The sequence below is a fragment of the Corvus moneduloides genome, chromosome 2, assembly GCF_009650955.1.
Source record: "Corvus moneduloides isolate bCorMon1 chromosome 2, bCorMon1.pri, whole genome shotgun sequence".
Taxonomy (NCBI): domain Eukaryota; kingdom Metazoa; phylum Chordata; class Aves; order Passeriformes; family Corvidae; genus Corvus; species Corvus moneduloides.
In genome coordinates this window covers 93,742,432-93,763,031 of record NC_045477.1, presented here as the reverse complement: position 1 = coordinate 93,763,031, position 20,600 = coordinate 93,742,432, and the positions used below count along the sequence as shown (strand labels likewise).

Here is a 20,600-nt window from a genome sequence, read left to right as displayed (position 1 = left end):
ATTTACTCAATCTTCTTCATCTTCCATAAGAAATATGTATCCTATGATTTATGTGGAAACCGTTAAATTACTGACTTAAAAGCTGACAAATGCTGATAATTACTGGTGTTATTTTACACAGCTGTCTCTGATATATTCAGATTATTAGAGGTAAAGCCAGTAGCAGTATCCTGTTATGTAGGTTGCTGAATACCACTTTACGCAAGAGCTTTTTTGGCTACTTATAACTATGCTAGACATCAGGTACTCAGACTGAAACGGCATATGTGAGGTATCACCCTCAGGCCAATTCTCTTTACTTTATTCAAGCTTCAGAGAAAATGATGTAATCATTTTAAAACACAAATTTAGCAGAAAATATTTTGGCCATCCTCTGGAAAGCTCTAGCACTCCCCTTGGTGTCTGAGAGAAGGATGGACATGTGGCTGGAAAACAGCTTTTATATCAGGAGAGCACTGATTTTCCCTTGATTGGAAGGATATTTCAAAATGGAAAGCAAGCCTTTAAAAATTTACAGGCCACGCTTGGTCCAGATATAGCAAGAAAATATGTAATTACTTTCTTTTTGCTGTCAACCCACAGGGATCATATCACCTGTATTGCTTGCTACTTGTGCCTTCCCTGTATAATAAAGTTGTTCAGATGCACATACTCAAAGCTTCACAGGTTTCCCCTTTTCTCATTTTCTTCTGTTCAATGTCTTCCTCCAGGGTTCCCAGACTTAAAAGTCAAAGGTCTTGAAAGGTATATTGGCTTTGTGGGTCAAACCATCACCTTCTTCCTGCTTTGGTATTCTTTTTGACTGAGGGATAAGCAGTCTAAGAGATTTAAGAAATAGGACTTTAATCTCAGATGTTTGATGCCAACACTTGTCTGGTCCCAGATGTTTGAATCTGTACTGTAGGCTGGAAAATAACTCTGGAGTTCATCTAGTCATCTATTCTAGTCCCTACTCAAAGCGGAGCTAATCAGATCTTGTGCCTGATCTTCCCCAGGCTGCAGACTCAGCACTCCCAAAAATTCCTCATACATCCAGTTCCCCAGCCTCTGACCAGGTTGGTGGCCTCTATTGCACTTGGTCCAGACCAATCCTGCTCTTCATATGCTGGGGAGCCCAGAACTGGAGAGAGCATACTGAAGACAGCAAGCATTTCCACCAGTGCTGAAGAGTAAGAAACATTTTGCTGGACCTTCTGGCTACACACTTGCTAATGTAGCCCAGGACGTGGCTGACTTCTTTGTCATAAGGACATAATTCTGGCTTGTGTTCAACTTGCTGTCTATCAGACCAGGACTTTTCTGCGGAGCTGTTTACAAGACTCCAAGCCTATACGGGTGTATGAAGTTACTCCAACACACAAGTCCTTGCATGTGCTCTTCTTGAACTTCATGAGCCTTCTGTCAGTCCATTTCTCAGCCTGTACAGGTCGTTTTGAATGGAAGCCATCCAGAATATTAACTACTCCCTGCAGTTTTCTGTCAGCCACAAAGTCGCTTGGTGTGCACTTCATTCCTTCCTCCAGCTCATTAAGGAAGACTAAAAATATATTGGTCTCTGTACTGAGCCCCATGGGGTGCCATTAGCCACCAGCTCTGGCTCTAAAGGGGTTATAAACAGGGGCTGGTGGCTGAAGGAGATGGTGACAGGTGCCCAATATAGAATTCTTTCCCACATTATAGTCCTTTGACTAAAAATGAATCATGGAGGAACTAAAGTGCTAACTTAGCCAATGTTGTTAGCTTAAATTTCAGTGTTCGGAATATCTCCTCCAAGGTCACCAGATAGAATAATTGGATTTTCTTAATTTTCTTTAAAATTATAAATTACCCTTACAAAAATTAGCATCTCCTGCATGGTCTCTTGAAGACAGCACTAGAGGGTTAGTCTGACCCAGCAGACCATTCCTTCTTTTCTTGTGTTGTCTAGAAAGTTTAGCAGGACAGTAGCAGTAGATGAGGGAGAAGCTGGCAATGTGTTGCCTCTCTGCTTCCACTGTTGCAGTGAACTGGTTAAAAGCCACAAGGGCAGCTTTTAGGAGAAGTGTATGAGGACTGCTGTCACCTCCAGAACACCAACCACCAGCCTCCTTATTGCTTCTCCCTTTTCAACATTACTTTCAACCCATCCTGGACATTAGGAGAAGATGAGAAACTGTGTCTCACAACTCATCTGACATTATCTATAAACCACCTTGCCCGTGCTAGAGGAATCCCAGTCTCAAAGGTCCGGAGTAGGAGACCTTTGCAGGAATGGGACATAGCATGTGCAAAATTGAGTCATTTCACATGGGCAGTTTAAAACTTCGGACTTGACTTGTGAGGAGCAGTAGCATAGTGTGGTTGGCTTACATGTGGTGTAAGTCTCTCTTTAGTTATCTATCAGTGCTAATTTTCACCTTCCCTCTTTTTGTATATCTCTAGCATTCCCAGCCCAGGACCTGTAGTGTTACAGTACTAGAAGTTTGATGATATACATTATCTAATTAGTAAGTTAATGATAGTGTGTGATGAAATCATTATGAGGCTCACTTACCCAAGGGCATATAGTAAATTAAGATATAAACATCTCTATAAGCATAACCATGATAATATTTTAATTTTGCTTAACAAATTCCATTTTCACCTAAACATGCATAACCATGATAATATTTTAATTTTGCTTTAAAAATTCAATTTTCACCTGAACGTAAAGTCTGTGCTTAGAGACTGGCATTCAGGTTTGTGTGGGGCTTTTTTCCCCCTTTTCTCTGTGTGTAGATTTGTGAATTTTTCTTGTCACTAATATAAACCTAGTAAATTTGTTGTTAAAAAAGTTGTGCCTGCCCCACAGGCTTTTTTAACACAACTTTGTACAAAGAGTTTTTCTCAGAGGCGCAGAGAAGGTTGTCTGCAAAAGCTGACTTACTCAGTGTCCGCCAAATGAGGCAGAAGAGCAGAGTGAAGCAAATGAAGGCCCAGTTCCATTCATGGTTTTTCCCCACTGTAGACACTCCCATGAACACAAAAATCAGGGTCTCACTGATGCTGCTTAGCATCTTCATGAAATATTTTATTGTGGTATAAGAATTCTGGGAAACATTCTCCTCCACATATTTTTTCATTGTCACTGCACATGCTGTCATCCTGTATCAAGCAAAACATCAGAGATCAGCCACAACCCCTTCTTCTTTTCAGTTAAGGACAACATCAGCCATCATTACCAGCACTCTCCATCACCAGATTCTGACCTTCATCATAACAAGGAGCATTTTTTTTTTTTTCAGTAACTTCAGCTATTTCATAGGATAGAAAAGCATCTTCATTCAGGTTTACAAATCTGTTTTACATACAGGATAAAGGAAGAAAACTAATCAACCTTCCTGACAAGGAAGTGAGGGTATCACATTCCAGTTCAAAGTCCATTTTATCCTGAATGCCTAACATGGAGCCACCAAGCACCAAATATTTGTCTCAAACAGCAGGCAGGTTGTGTTTTGTACCAGCCTACAGGTGGACCAGTTAGACAGACATAACCTGCCTCTTAGTGATATTCTCCCGTGAGGTGGTAGCGGCAGACCATGGTAGTCCCATGCCAGGGCCAAAGCTCCCATGGCTCCCCGGCAGCTGGCTGCCATATCAGCAGTGCCAGGGCAAGCTTCAGGACTCTCCAACCACAGCAGGAGAAAGTTCAATTAACCTACAAAGGTGTCCTTCTCCCTTTAGTTACCTAGGGCATGGGGAATGTGCCTATAGAAGCAAAGGGATGTTTTCCACTTCTTCACTGTTAATGAAGACTAGAGCCTGTTTCAGAGGAATCAGCAGCCACCCAGCACAGATGCTGGTGACAATCACAGGGAGGAGCAGTCTTTGATCAGCCCTACTGAAGGGGATTCCCTTTTCCCCTTTGCATTTCCATAGGTAGTACAGATTGAGTGCTATGCTAGTAACATATTCTATCACCTATCTAGTTTCTACTGATATGATTTTAGTCTTTTGGGGTTTCTTGTAATGATATTTTTCCAAACTTGTGAATTCAGAGAATGATGACTCTTTATTAAATAACCTTTCTCTAGTTTCTGCTCATTTAATTTCCACTGAAGAAATCTCAAGGGTATCCTGGTGGAGCTGAGTCATTTAGCATGTCCAAGGACACTCCAAGGCAAGGCCATCAGGCATTAATGATTAATACTGTTGACTTTCAGATACACATACATAATAGACTTTCATGATCCAAGTGAAAAATGAATGAATCCTCAATAATTCAGAAAGGTGACAATAAGTTCCCATCTCTAAAACAAGCAATAATTTCCTTAATGAAGCAGTAAGAATAATAAATCCCAATTATATTAACATTCTTATATTACTAATAATTTCAGAACTCTAATGAAAATAAGAAGTGAAAGAAATAAAGAGCTATGTAGTCTAGTGCAAGGAACAGGCAGGGAAGCAGTATTTTGGGCAGTGCAGGTAGGAAAGGGTCTATATGGTATTAGTGCTCACTGCATAGTAGATCTAATCCTGCTCGAAGAAAGTTGCCAGTCACCTCAATCTGAGTATACGTGTTGGATATACAAAACATAGCACAAGGCTCATCTGCTTTGTCTAATTGTTCAAGATAATCTATATCCTGACTAACTACTTATTTAATGTTTAAATATTCAAATACTGCTTCCCAGGGCCATCCTGCTTTGTTTTTACAAAGGCAATTCTGCTCTGAACCTGAACAACCTGGGATTCTTCAGCCTAGAGAAGGTTTCAGGAACACCTTATTTCAATCTTTTGACATTTAAAAGAAGCCTATAAGAAAGATGGGGACAAACTTTTTAGTCACACCTATTGCAAAATGACAGGGGATAATGGGTTTAAACTAAAAGATTTTGGTAGATTTAGACTAGATATAAGGAAAAACTTTTTTTACAATGAGAGTGGTGAAGCACTGGTACATGTTGCCCAGAATGGAGGCGGATGTCCCACCTGTGAAAACATTCAAGGCCAGTTTGGACAGGGCTCTGAACAACCTGATCTAGCTGAAGATGTCCCTGCACATTGCCAGGGCATTGGACTAGATGGCCTTTAAATGTCCATTCCAACCCAAACCATTCTGTGATTCTGTGAAATCAGCTTCACAAGTTGAGGTGAGTACATGCAGCTGTCTGGTCATCAGCAGCCATATGCTTGTACTTGTTAAGTTTAAACTGGTTTTTCCTCTATAAAGGGAAACACTTTCTGGAACATGAGGTCCTCCAAGACCCATCATGAAAGCTCAGAGCCAGTACAGGCCATGCAAAGCTGCTGCTACCCACCAGCTGTGCGCTGAGCCTACGGCAGCCAGCAGCACCAGCTGGGGCATTTAGCAACATAGGTTCCCATCTCTTTATGCTTTACCCTGCAGATGGGCTGTTTGGTGTGGTATCCTTGAAACTCACTTGACAGCAGTTTTCTCCTTAAGTCTCTCACTTCCATCCCTATTCCTTCCTTTCTCTTCCAGCTCCTTTCCTGCTGCCATCCTCTTTCCTTCCCACAATTCTCATCCTCTCTGAATTTACTCCAGTCAAGAACCTGCCAGCTTTCTTTCTGCATCAGACACCCACACCATCACATACTTTGAGGAACATGTCCCCAGCATTACAGCAGTATCAAGCTATCCTGACCACAAAAAAATATGATTGTCAATATTCATATACATGGCTGTAAGTATGCAAGGGTAGGTGATGCTCTCTTTTGCCTGGTTTTGCCCGGTTTTGCCCAGTTTCAATCCCAGTGATGCTGTTCAAATGTAATGTAGTTCCATTAAATTGTGTTAGAGCTGAAGTTCACAAAGAACTCAGGTGTCCTTTCTTATGTTTTTCATACTCTTATGTCTCTCTTATAATCTGATTGTGAAACTGCTTAGGAATAAATGCAGATAAACTGCTGTATTAACAAATCATTCTCTCCTGCTGTTGATCTTATCAGAGATCACAGACAGATGGTGGCAGCACTGGCCACTTTACCCACAACTGGCAGTACTTTCACCAATGTTCCTTGGTAGCATACTTGTGCCTACACTGACTGTGGGTTTGATTTTCCTAGTTACCACTGCATTTTACAGATATCTAAGAAGCTGTCCACTCCCTCTCTGAGGCTGCGTTGTACCAGCCTTGAGCAAACCACCAAAAAGCAATGCCACTTCCTCCAAGACATCATCCAAAAAGGCGAAAGGAATACTCACGCCAAAATGCCAGAGATGTAAAGGGTTTCAGCAGACAAGTATGACAGGTAGCTGAACATGAAGACCAGCAGTGGTTCGATTGAAGAGACGTTGTGGGTGAAACGAGTCATGAATGCTGAGACAAATCCAAATACAATGCCAAACAAGACTCCACCCAGCCCCACCACGAAGAAGCGAGCAAAGCCAGCAAAGATATCGATGGATTCAATTTCTTCATACCTGTGCATCTGGGTGAAGGCGATGAAGATGTTATATAAAACCTACATGTGAAAAGAAGAAGAAAGCAGTCAGGCATGCTTCTGAACCTGGCAGGTTTACTCATTTCTTAGGTGAAACATTGTGTGTGTCTGTGTCTTTGTATGCCTGAAATTGCATTAAACATATCAGCAAAGTAACAATTGAAATCTCAGATTGTTCTTAACAAGTCCCAGAAGTAAGAGTCTGTTAAGTGTCCTGAAAAAGACAAAAAAAAAGAAGGGTAAATGGCTGTGGAATAGAAGTAAATTACTGTGGGACCACATGCCACTGAATAATAAAAAAATAGTCTTTTGTTTGTTTGTTTTCTGAAGGTAAATTTAAGTTTTGGTCTTTGTATCAGAAGTTAAAAGCCCAGCCATGTACCTTGACAGCCCCAGGCTCTACCCTCCGCATTCTCCTTCTGACTTAAATCCTATTTAGGTTGTCTATAGGATCAGTAGACTGGACAAACTTCATTGGATGGACTCACGAATGTTACATGTTTTGCAATAGCACTTGATGAAGGGAAGGGAAGGGAAGGGAAGGGAAGGGAAGGGAAGGGAAGGGAAGGGAAGGGAAGGGAAGGGAAGGGAAGGGAAGGGAAGGGAAGGGAAGGGAAGGGAAGGGAAGGGGGTAGCCTCAGTTTCATATTGTCTCTAGATAGATAAATAAAGCTTCTCTATCATCATATATTTGGAGCTTGATGCCACTTAATCACCTCCCCAGAGAACAATCTCAAAGTAAGAACCAAATACTGTGACACTCTAAATGTTCTAAGGACCCTGCACTTATACACATTTTGACTAGAAATCTTGAAATTACAAAAATTAAAAGAAAATATCAGATTAGAAGAAAGATTGAATTGAATTCAAATTAAAATTTTATATAATGTATTTTATAATTTGGTCTGTAAAGAAAATGTCTTTAGAGCAGAAAACTTTACCATACTTCTATTATCAATAATTTCTATTCTGCAGAAACTGTTAATGAAAAATTTTAAGCATATTTCACTTTCATTCATCTTTTAGAAATTAATAGAAAATTTCCAGAGTAATGAGTGGTGTAGTAATAAAAAGGCCTTAGAGGTTGTTGACAATCAGTTAATATTAAGTCCTGTCAGATCTGTTTACAGTGCATGTGTAACACATGAAAGTGACCTTTCAGTTTCAAAGAGAATTTGATAAACAACTAAAGACACCAGCTCTCCAAAGATGTTGCATTAAAGCATTAGTTCAAAAACAATAAATAGACCAAAGTAATTTGCATTTTATGGTTTTCTTTGGTCTTTCTTCTTCATCTAGTTAATTCCAGAAGGTTATTAAGAAGACTAAAGCAGGTATTTGCAGGTAGAAGAGTCAAGCTCATTAGGATAATAATTACTGCTCAGCTACTATCTAATCTTAAATTGCTGCTGGGGACATATAACCTTGAGCTGTCACACAGTCTGTTCTTCAGGAGGCTCACTGCTAATAGTTCTGGGAGACAGACAAAGCCAAACAAAATATTTCATTTAAGAAAATACCCAGAACTACTTTTTCCTAATGCCAGCGTATGAAATTTGGCTCTTCAGCGGCAGATAAGGAAAAGAGGGTTCATGTCTCCACAGTAAGCAAACCTCACCCTACCTACCTTATAGCTTTTAATTTCAGAGCCTGTTTTCTCTCTGTTTCCCTTCCTTGTAGACTTTGACCTCTTCCTAAGACTTGTCATTCTTTATAAACGCATCTATTGCTGACTTATGAAGAAAGAAAGTTATTCTCAGCAAATGACTTAACAAGAAATTTTTTTCTCTTTTTTAGTTCCTAAAGTGTCTATATGATTTAACTGACTTGGCATCAAAATGGAAGCTATGGAAATATGACATAATTTCCTTTTTTCTTTTGTAACATGCTTTGTGGGAGTAAATTGTTCTGTACCACAACATGCACTGTGTCATATAAGTAAGGATCAGCTAAGTTACATTGCAGTGTTTATGCCAGTAAATGGAATACTAGACTTCTTTTCATATTAGGAAAGCCTGAATCAGATTAGGAGGCTTTTGCTCACACAAAAAGAAGGGATGGATTGATAGTGGTGTCATGTAGCAAGACTGAGAACATCATGCTTTGAGTTGTTTGGAGAGGATTTTGTACCACTGGGCAGCTCTTAGAGCCAGGGAGAGGAAGAGAGAGCATGACACTGTTGCCACAGGGGACTCCGCAGGGACTGCTCCATGCTCCAGGTGTCTCTGTACAATTACTGCACATACCACCCACATCAGAAGCACTGGAAGAAAAGATTCTCAACTGACTGCCTTAACCAGCAACACAGACTTTCTTGATAATTCTTTCTTACTACCCTGATAATTATTTCTGACCACTGTAGTTAGTTTTACTGTAAGCACAGTGGAACTACTTTTACAGTGGGAGCAGAGAATATCTCCATCATCCTTCCTGGCACCCAAACCAGTGGTCAAAGTCTTTCTCAGTGACATCAAAGAGGAAGTTTCAAGTCTCCTCAAATAAAAGAATAATTTTACTTAGGTCTTCAATATGTATTAGACTTAACTGTTCTGCTGCATACAAAGAAGAGAGTGTTCCATTAGAGAATATAGTCTCTGTCACTCATTTTGAATACAGCATGATATATAGGTGTTCTCAGTATTTCTAAAATCAAGCCTCAGAGACTAAGCAGTAAGAGAATATTCCATTTCCTGGTGCATACAGGTTCTCAGCTCCTGTTTAGAAACAAAATTATCTGTGTATATGTGGGAGCAGAGCTTCAGAAACCTGAAGCACAAATTCACAGCAAAATCAGGGTATTCTACCCGAGTTCAGATTTGAATAAGATCTGCACTGGATTTACTACACTTTTTTGAACAGGGCTTTGAAACTCCACTAATGTATGATGAATCCTAGGTCCAGACCTGTTGCTGTCTGAACTATTCTGATACTAGCAGACCACTCAGAAGTAAGTGGGGAAAGAAGCAATTAACAGGATTTGGACCCTTCTTGTTCCATCCACAGATATGGCCCTACTGAGGGGAATAGGAAAAGGTACCAATGTGTAGAAAGGGTAAATTACCCATTTTTCTCCCACCCCCTTAAGGCAAAGTCCTAACTTCTAGATTATAATTCTAATTCTACAGTCTGTTATTTTGCCATTTTTTTTATATATACCAGGATATTGAACTAAATATAGAAGACAGAGCTATTGTTTCCTCAAATGTAACATACAAGTTCAACAAAACTCATACCAGTTTTTCCTGCTGGGGAAAAAATGTTCAAGCTGATAAGCTGGCTGGAGAGAACCAGGGGATATTTGTATTAAAACAATAAAAAGATATGTATGCTTAATGTATCTTGGTGATACTATCTTTTTTAAACAGTTAGAGCAAATGAAACTGTTAAGAGAGAAAGAGAAGGAAATGGTAAGAGAAGACACCTGAGATAAATAGTTTTAAAGTCTTGAAAAAAGTAAGTGGGATATCAGAGAGGGGAAAGTCACCTACTGGGCTCCATTCAGGTGACAAATACTTCAGTGTTCTTAACCGTGAAGCCAGGTAGAGATTTTGAAAACTCAAATGCCCAGAAATAGGATGAGTGGTGGTTGATACAGAGATGCAGTAGCAGGAGCTGACAAACTGATGGCAACACAGCTGCTCTGAGATGAGCCCCAAAGATGAGAGTGTGTGGGGCAATGGGAACTCTCAGTGGTGGACCCAACATATCCCTTTCATCTCATTTACTAACACACCCAGTGCTGCTGAGGAGTGCCTAAGTCTGCTGTTTTAAAAGGCTTTCTGTCACTGCACATTTATACTCTAACAGGATCCTGACTGGAAGCTCAGGTAAATACCATCAGGAGTTGGACCTGCACCATAAACATCTGGGAGAAAAGGAAAGGGAAGGTAGCAAGCCCATCAAAAAAAAGCATGAAACAAGCTCTTCCAGTATGAAAAAGAGGTATTACATTTTTGAGGTCCGTTTTTGAGGAAACCAAAAAGTGTAAGTAATAGATGCAGTGGGGATTTTTCTGTTACACCTGTAGCGCCCATGTAGTTTGCATGAAAACTAAATTACACTTGTCCCTTAGTTCTACATCAACCCTGTATCTCTGATCACCAAGAAGAAGGATTTATGATCAATAGGCTGTGGCTGCAAGAAGTTACTTTGTTCCTTTTTCTTTTCTCGATACTCATAAACTGCACCTCTCCCATGAAGCCTTTCAGCAGTGAACTCTGTACAGATTTTACAAGTCCGAGTTGGGCTGTACCTCATGTATAGCAGTATCTGAATAGTTTTTATGTGGTTTAGATTCCTGTGATTTAAATTCTGTAAAGATCTTATCTAGTGAAACTCCTGAACCTGCCATTAACTTGTACCACATGAGCAGTCCTGTTGGTTTCTGAGCAATAAACGTCCTGCTTGAAATTTCTTCCTTGAAAAACATATGTTTTAAATGTTCTTGTCACCTATGCTTACAGCTAGAATTTCAGGTTGCTCCAATTTTAGCAGAACTAATGAGATAGAGGGAAAAATATTAGCAAAAGGAGCTCTGTAAAACTCTTTACCTTTTAAAAAGAAAAAAACAACAACAACAAAAACCCAATCAACCAAACAAAATCTCTCTTATTCAGGAAACGTTGTTTCTGGATATTTATGACAAGACAGCTAAAAAAGGCAAACATTTGTCAGATGTCAATTTTTTTACTGATAGAAACAGTTGTGTGAAGTTATTAGTGGCATTTTGAATTCCTGACTAAGGTCTCTGGTGAAATTTCTAGAAAGGGCTGGAGGACAGAGTGTAGCCTCTAGAGGTTGTCCACATCTAGCTTGCCTTTTATTTTTTTCCAGAGCATTCTCTCAGGTATGTGAGAAAGCAGAGTCTCCTGTATTTCTACCCTTGCTGCCTTCAGTCTTTAAGCAGTACAATTTTCTATTCATTTGCTTGTACAATGTCAAGAACATTCCGAGGTCCTACACCGATCCTACCAGGAAAATCAGCTGTAGCTTATCCATTCACTTCAGTGAATGCAAGTGCACATCTCATATGCATGTTTCCCTCTTCTGGCAGCTCTAAAATACATGCTTTTGAAAGTGGTAATATAAGATGTAATTTTTGCATACATTAAAATCCCTTGTGTGCAATTGAGTGGCGTATTCATAAAATAAATAATGTATTAGGATCTCCTTTGAGCTGTTCTTGCCCTGTGCCCAGTAACCCTGCAAGCCACATGAGTACAAAGAGGGGAAAACAAGGAGTGGAAAGAAACTCACCACAGTTATGCCATCATTTAGCAATGACTCTCCAAAGATCATCATGTAAAGCTGCTCATTAACGGAGGCTTCTTCAAAAACTACCAGAGCTGCCACGGGATCCACTGCTGAAATCATGCTGCCAAAGAGCAGGTTCTGCAGCAGGTTCAGGTCAGTCAGGCCGAAGGCTTCGATCTGGCAGACTCCATAGAGGGAGAGGCCAATACCAAATGAGTTTAGCAGAGCTCCCAGAACAGACCACCAAAGAATGGATCCAAAGTTTTCAAAAAATGGTCGAGTTGGCATGAAATAACCCTCCTCCAGGACAATAGGGGGAAGGAGATACAGGAAGTAAATACTAGTGTTCATCACTGGTGGAGATTTGTGATGGGAGGCAAAGATGATTGCTCCTACTAGTGCTCCAATGGCAATCAGGATGCAGCTTTCAGGCATAAGTCTTGGTAATCGGTGATAGATATGGAAACCTTGAATAAAACATTTGGAGATTATTCAAGTTTAAATTACCTGATGTCACACAATTGTCTTGCCTCCATTTGAACACTTTGTCTTCAGCCAGGCAGGTTTTGCTCTAAGGATTATGAAGGTAAAAACAGACAGTACTCTTCCTTTCAAAACTAAACATTCCCACACGTCTATCACTAAAGCAGGGCAAGAGTTTGACCCTGAATTTCTTTTTTTCCTGCTGCCCAGCTCCTGATTTCTGAGCGAGCATGTCTGATCTTAAGCTTCACTTTTGGAAAGGCAGAAACCTCTTTGAAAAGATCCTCCACAATTTGGAAGGAACATATTCTCTAAGAATCCTGACTTCCCACCTGCTACTGGCTCATCTAGTCACTATACAAGGAACTGTGTGATCATATCGTGAGTGAGAGGTGCCTGTACAACAAATGTCAGGATTTTTTTTAAATTTGAAAGAATGAGAATGAGGAAGACTAAGAAACCTTTAAACCCGATGTCAGTGACCCCATGCTTGAAGCTAGCTCAGATTTCATCTTGCAGCTCTAGAAGGCTCTGCCATGACTGTATTTCTGTGATCCTTGAATTATCAGACTTCAAACACAAAGGAATATAAAAATATTTTTATGAAATTTTCAATGGGTTTTTAGGACACTTTTTTTTTTTTTTTTAAATCAAGAAGTATGTTAATATTATAAATCCACTCATTCGCCTTTTAATTTAAAAAATCATTTTCAAGTCTTCTGCCAGAATAAGGGGATTGTTCTGCCTTTTAAGATCTTGGAACTTTTTTCCACCCTTAAATCTTGAAATCCAGAAAGAAGATCATACCTGAATAAAACACTGAAAACTTTAACAGTTTGGAAATCTTCTTCCCTGGGTAACCGGATTATTCTGACTAACTCTTTCATTGATTTATATTTGAAATTAACAGCTCCACACTTTTCATCAGAAATAATATTATTTGAAAACTCACAGTAAAAGTAACAGGTCCATCTGGGAGGCACCACACAGTTCTTCTAAAGTATCTATTTCTTGTTCAAAACAAGAATATTGTGTAGATGTGCCATATGTTAAGTCCTATGATTTTATGGATGACAAATAAAGAATTTGGTCGATATGTTTACTGTTAACACACTCTGCTGATGCCATAACAAATTTTATTTGTGAAAATTTTGATTGTTATGTTATCAGTGAAGACATTTTTTGGAATTGGATTGAGGGCATCAGCTATAATGAAACTGGCAAATTATGGTTAGTGGTAATGATTTTTGTCAGCTGGGTGACTATGACATGAAAAATGTTTATCTTCAGGCCACCTCCAGAAAAACATCAGTCTCACCTATGAGTCTGTTCTAAAGAAATGTTTGAAAATCCTACAGAAAGATCAAAAGAAAAGGGAGATTTTATGTGTGCAACTCTTTGCATTATTACTATCTTCTTCGTTTATTTGATATTGCTGCATTACTTTTGAATGGTCAAAATAATTTAAGTCCAGTTATGAAAATGTGTAAGGTATGATGAGCTTTTTTGCCATGTTAATTGCAGTCCCTACTGTAATTACTGCTCCATGAATTGTCTTTTCCCATTCAGATACCCACATGGAGCTCTAATAGAAGCTAGATGCATTGGTGTGTATTCAAAAGGTACTTAGCCTGCATCTCTGATGATCCACACCCTCAGAGACTCTCAGTCTCTCTCCTCTGGTATTACTTTTCACACGAACTTGAAAGAGCAAATATGTAAAACAAAGACTCAGAGGGAAATGTTTCCTCTTATTCACACAAAGGAAGAATTCTTTACACTTTCTCCTCAAAATTCAATACACTTGAACTCTCAGTCTGGTGTAACTGATTTCTGCAGCTGTGTCAGGTTGCAAATTCCAGCATCTTGTGATGTATAAGGACTAGAAAAATGAGTGGACAGCACTGTGTCAGGGAGATCTGTTGCTACTTACTACTCACAATCCAAGAGACATGAAGGTTAGAGGTCATACGTTAACTGAAGTAGGATGGAATCATTTTAAGGTGGAATTTTGGCATTGCCATGGTAATGAACACAGTTGTTCTTTTGAGAACAGACACTGTAAAATCAATCCCAGCTACAAAATGAATGAAAGTTACTTGGTTACATTGTACTTTTTTAACTTCTTTCCAAGATAGGAGGACCCGAGACCCCATTTTCTACTTACCTATTTTTGCAAAAGAGGCAAGGAGGATCCAAAGGGTAACTTCATAGGGAATTTGCACATAGTCATAGTCCAGTGTGAGAACATGTAGCCTTGTGTCTTGTGAGGAGCCAACAGCACCACTGGAATCAGGTTCATAGTGAGGCAAGGACCTCTTGCCCAAGCTGGGCTCATCCACATTAGCAGAAGCAGAGCAGGATGCCACACTCAACAGCAACAGAAGCAGGTTGGAAAGCTTTGCATGTGCAAGCGTGGTAGAGCCCATATTGGGCTGTGACGACTTTATTACAGATTTAGCATATAGTGGGTGCATGAAGGTGTGCTACTGTCCCTTCTGCTGATTCACGCTGCCCACAGCCACAGCCGCTTCTTTCTCAGGGCTCTTTTAGCTGCCTGTTAGAGGTCATTTTATAGTCCTAATGTGCCTGTCCCATTCCTTGTGTTACAAACGGACCTAGAGCTGCATGAAGATACCAGTTGTGCAGGTTTCTCTGACCCAGAAAATCCTTGGCCACAGCATCACCCTGTTGAGGAATAAAAAATACTTTCCCACTGCATTATTTATCCAGCCTCTCTGATTTCTCCACTGTCCAAAAAAAAAAAAAAAAAAAAAAAACCAAAACAAACCAACAAGACCAAAAACCCAAACAAAACAAAACAAAAAACTTTTGATGCTCACCGTTCAGGCAGCAAGCACAGCACGAGGGAACAGCATTAGCTGGGAGAGGTGGTGGCAGCCTGGGCAGATAGGAAAACCTGCTTCGTGCCTGCCTCTCTTGCCCTCGCTCCCTGGCTGCCTCCCCTGCTCAGCGGCACCTCGGGCGCCACACTTGGCTCTACTCCCTGGTCCTGTAGCACCTGGTAACAAAACCAGTCGGTGTGTAAATAGACTGTGCGGGGCTCGCGGTAGGGACATCTGGTGGGGGACTGCGCAAATTACAGCCTCGTTTGGAGAGGGCCTCCCTCTCTTAAACGTGTATGTAATTTAGCAGGTAATAACAACGTAAAGAGGAAGGTCTGAGTCACACCACCTAGCTAAAACTGGATCTTGAGTTTTCCTGTATTTGGAATTTATTTTGCTCATACCAGTAAGGCATTTACTGGGCAGACACATTATACTCATCCAACTGCTCTTCAGGATCATTTTTTTAAAAGGTCAGGATATTGAGGATAACAGGGTGTACAAACATAGTGCTGTTTATTAGAAGCTTCTAAAGCCTGTGTTACTTGCATTAGAACTGAGTGTATTTGATTTACTGACAAATTATTCAAAATACTCAAATTCAGTAATGATTTGATTGTGTTAGAAGACAGTGCAGATAGTGCAGATGGGGAGAATAGTTGTGATACCCTGAAACAACTAGTTCTGAGAACCCTACAACCACACTGTGTGTACTCGGGAGGGGATTCCTTCAGACCAACTGATCTCACAGACTGAAAGTCCCTTCATGGATGGAGAATGTCTTCCACTTGACTTTCTGCGGAAGGGATCCAGTGTGTGCAACTGTGATGCTCTATAATGAAAAACAAAAGGCAATATGTGGTGACAGCTGGGAAATTTGCATCAAAATTGTGATGATCTGAACCGAATCTCCAATACAGGTGCAGCTGCAATGTCAACATTTTCTGTGGTACACTCAGTGATGGCCTTTGATGTTCTGCTTCTACATGAAGAACCATCTTCCATCAGCCTCACAGCACCATCAGTCCTCCCATGAAAGCTTTGAACCCAATATAGCATTAGGTAGATAATGCTCAGCCTGCTTGCAAAAGAGTTCTTTTTTCAGTATACTGATCCTGTTAACAGCAGTGTTTCTTGAAACCCCTTTCCAACAAGGAATCTGGCAAATGAGATATTCAATTAGCATTATAAAACAGGAAGTTGTTAACTCAAAGGAGGAATGAAGTGAGCAGAACAGCAGAGCAGTGGCTATACTACTCAGATTGCTTAATACGGACCATTGCATTTCACTCAGATGCAGACATACGCACACAGGCTGCAAGATGGTTTGACAGCAAGTGATAAGAACTCTGGAGAGTTGGCAGCCAGAGGACTACAAGGGAAAGACTTTGGAGACCCTGGAAGTCTACTAGCTGTGACAACCAGGGCTTTGATTTACACCTGCAACACACCTATAATGCCAACAGGTTCAGTGGGCATTGAGTGACCAGCACCAGACAGGATCAGCAATGATCAGGTGCAGGTGTCCCTGAGTGTGAATTGTTTCAAAAGTGGTAGAATTCTTCCTCTCACTGAAGAAAGGATGGAGATGCCTGGCATAAGCCTATGCAGTGGTCCCTCTTTTCTGAATCCCTTTGGCATACCCAGTTGTACTAGTCTCCCACTGTATTTTCTTGGTGTTCGCACTGGAGGAGGTAACTCATTTGAAAACTTTGGCTTTGTCCCACTGGACTGCATCAGAAATTAAACTGCAAGCTTCCTCTTGATTTCCCTTTTTTTAATCTTTTTCTAGAAAACAAGTGTAAAAATATTCCAGAAAGAAATACAGTGCAAAGAACATTGTATGTCTCAAAATCACAACAAAATGGTATAATAAATATAATAAAAATTGTAATTAAATATTAATTTATGAGAGATAGCTCACATTTACAGTTGTGTGAAGTGGCACAGTTTTGCTGTGCACTGTGACACTTCAGTCCTCCTGACTGTTTTGGAGGGAGCTATTGCTGGCTGTAGTGACAGTTGACAGTGGTCAGACGATATAGAAAAGGTCTTTGACAATCATGTTACCATTTCTGATCCTGATGTCATCCCCCTGTGAAATTTCTCCTATCAATATACCAGCCTGAATAACCTTTGGGATAAGCTCTTCAGGCTGAAACTTCCCAGCCTCTTCGTAGTTTTCATTGGCATGTGGTAATGCATGTATTTCCAGAACTTCTTGTGTGGAGCAGCAGAAATGGAAGACTTCCAGGTAACGATTGGTAAAATCCGAAGTGCTTTCTTCACTACTGGAGGCAGATTCTCTGGCTCTTGGAAATCCTGGAACTTTATTAATACTAGTTTGATTCTTTTATCTTCCAATGCACAGTTCACTGCTGCCTGCAGTTCAAAGATGCTTGGTCCGCTGACATAGGCTGGGCTCAAAACAATGATTACCCGTCTGCTTTGTTTAATAGCTGTTACAACTTCATCTGTGTATGCTGGAGAGAAAATGGTGAAAGTTACTGCATTCTACAATGGATTTTTTATCTTATCAGTTCCTTTATCAACAGTTAAAACCCAGAAATAAGGAAAGCCAAGATTAAGAATGTTGAGCAATCATATAACCTCTAGAAATGTGTTTGCTATCAGAGGGTACCATGGCTGTTCTTATACAACTGAAGAACACAACTTTCTGCTCAGGACATGAAGGGCACAGCTGAGACCTCAACACACTTAAACAGAGTCTCAAGGGACACTTGGACTTGTCTTTATCTCTCCCAGGAACAGATACACAGAGCTTTCTAACTACTGCAGGTGGCACTGATCAAAGTCGCTTAGAAAGTAACTACTGAAATATTCGAGGCTTTCTTTCCGGAGAACAGAGTTTGCTTGCAAAGAAATTCTTGTACAAGGAATTTCATCTCAGCCTAGTAGCTCCCAGTGATCTCACTCCAAAGTATGTATGCCTCAGCCACAGGGACCAGGTACAAAGATCAAAACGTTATAAGATTTGAACATAAATTCCACTACCAAATTATACAATTTGTTGTTCTGGTGCATAAGGTTTTTTTGGAAATTGAAACGCAATTTTATAAAAACTGAAGATTTTCTACCATCCCCAGGGACCTTACCTCCTCCTGGAAGAATATCTCTTTCAAGAATACATAACTTGTATCCATATTTATTTTCTAGCATATCTGGAAGAAGCTCCAGGGCAAATTTTTCTTCACTAATTAAAGCAGAGTCACTTTCAGAAGAGTTTATTTTTGCATAGGACACAAACGCATCAAATTCCTTGCCATCTAAAATAAATAAATAAATAAATAAATAAATTCTATACATTAACAAGTCTGGCTGAAGCATTCAGCTTCTTTCTTAATGCTCGGCTTCCATTTATATCTATCTAAGTAGGCACATTACAAACCTAAAATTATGACCTGTTATTGGATTACAGCTATCCAATCACCAAAGACAACCTTGCTCCTTGCTGTCTTGCAGATTTGGTAGACATATGCTACCAAAGCAAACAAGGAAGGTACTCATGTTTAGTGCAAGGCAGTTTAAAGATCTGGTCCCTTCCAGGCAAAAGCCATGTGGTAGGGAATGATTCCCAATCTTTTCTCTCATTTGCCCAAATGCTGATTCAAAAAAAAGTCTTGTCAATGGTCAATCTTCTTTTAAAATATAATGAATCTTAAAGGAAAAATGTTCTTAAATATTAGCTCCTTGCAAAAGATATGCTGTTCTCATACATTGTTATGTTTGTAAACAGAGAGACTTGTGTAAGGAGCAATGGCTAAGTCTGATCAAAATATCAGCTCAGACACCAAGCACTGATCAGTTATTGAACTTTAAGTCTCGTTGAAAGAATGTTTGTGTGCAAATGAAACACAGGTAAAGAATTTTTATTGGCTTTGATCACCCTGGTACCCATGTCCTGGGTTAGGCCCATTCTTAACTACAAGGCAAAAGCAAATTGTATCTATTTGTTGAATAAAATTTGAACTACACTTGAGGGAGAAGGAACAGAAAAGAAAAGAATTTCTGGTAAAAGCAAAAGGCATAGTGGACTCAGTCCAGTTTCCCAGTTACTTTAGGCCATTTAAGGTGTCCTAAGACTGCCAGATTTGACAGGGGAAGTATTGGAGACAAGCCTTTTGGAATGGCAGGACATCCTCAGGCAGCCCAAATTACATCAGACACCTGTGTTCAATTAGCTGAATTGTATCACAGCAATAGAAACCAGAAAGAAATTCCCCTGTGTAGAGCAGAGTCCCACTGCAGGGTGCTGCTGCAGGGTGAGCTGAGAGGCTCTCTGCTGGGGTCCCTCCCCCGCCGTGTAGCCCTGGGAGAGGGGCCCTGAGGGCACAGACACGGGGCTTCCCTGCCCCTGCTCAGCCTCGTTCCCATTGGTTGGTTTGTGTTCCCTGCGCGGGCAGAAGGACCCTTGGTCCCGTGACTGGAGCAGTTCCTCAGCAGAGCTCCGGCCATGCGGCTGGAGAAATAAACATCTCTGAAACATCTAGCAAGAATCTGTCTGTCCATATATATTTCCTTTCCACGGGACTCCTGGTTTGATATATGCGTGTTGCAGTACCCCCACTGCAACAAATGGTGGAGAATTGAGAGCAGAACAATCCCCGATCCCTAAGCGACTGATTTGTGTGAGTAAACCCTGGAAACTTTGGATTCCTCTTCTTGGTTTTGCTTTGCTATTCCGTATCTAAACTATGGAGGAACCGTGGGAAGACTCTTGGCTCTCAGAGCCGCATATGGACATTTATCTTAAACTTAAAACGATTCTTGAACAACGATTTGTAAATTTTAGCTTGATTCAAGCTCAGAAAGAACTGAAACACTTCCTGGCATGGTTGTTTAAGAACTTTTTCTATGTTTCTTGGGATTTAATTCTTACCAAGGGCTTTTGGAAAACCGTTTGGACACAGTTAATACTGGAGTCAAAATATATGCCGATGGAAGAATATTTTCGTGAATATTATTTAGTTACCGAGGCTGTTGAGCAATGTCAGCTGTGTCCTGGCGAAGGGAAGCCTGGCGCAGGGACCGTGCGGCCCAGGCCACGTGCACCGAGCGCTCTGCGAGCAGCAGCGAGGCAGTTCCCGCGTGCGGGCGGAGCCACGCGAGCCGCAGTGTCGGTGGCGGAGCGAGGCGCGGCGGGACCCGGCGGTGCCCGCCCGGTCCTGTGCAGCGCGTGGTGGAGCGAGCCCCGTGAATGCCCGACCGAGAGGGGCGGCGCGCGGGCGGCGGCTGGCGGTGGTGGCGGTGGAACGGAGCCGCGCCCAGCCGAGACGCGCGCTGGAGCAGGGCGCGGGGGGATCGTTGCCCGGGGGCCCGGCCGAGACGTGGGTACAGCGGCCGGCAGCGGCAGCGAAGCTGCGACCAGAGGAGGCGACGCACGGAGAACTGAGCGGCGCGGCCCGGCCCGGCCCGCGCAGCCCCGAACGCGACGCCAGGAAGAGCGCGCAGGCACCAGCAGCCCCGACAATTCCAACACGGGAGCGACCGAAGGAGAGAGCAAAGACGCAGCGAGACAGAAAACAGCAGCCACTCGGAAAAAGGAAAAGATCATAGTAACTAAGACCT

General features: G+C 41.2%; 1 protein-coding gene across 1 annotated transcript in view; it reads right to left on the bottom strand.

Moving 5' to 3' along the window:
- SLC9A4 (solute carrier family 9 member A4) overlaps positions 1 to 17,100 on the bottom strand; it is a 36,927-nt gene extending 19,827 nt beyond the window's left edge. Inside the window, exons 1-5 of the mRNA XM_032100405.1 lie at positions 15,009 to 17,100; positions 14,333 to 14,853; positions 11,686 to 12,149; positions 6,191 to 6,450; positions 2,906 to 3,123 (exon numbers count right to left, since the gene is read on the bottom strand). Coding sequence (XP_031956296.1) covers positions 2,906 to 3,123; positions 6,191 to 6,450; positions 11,686 to 12,149; positions 14,333 to 14,642 — 1,252 coding nt within the window. The 5' untranslated portion in view covers positions 14,643 to 14,853; positions 15,009 to 17,100. The remainder of the gene's footprint in view (positions 1 to 2,905; positions 3,124 to 6,190; positions 6,451 to 11,685; positions 12,150 to 14,332; positions 14,854 to 15,008) is intronic.
- Positions 17,101 to 20,600: the final 3,500 nt, after the last annotated feature.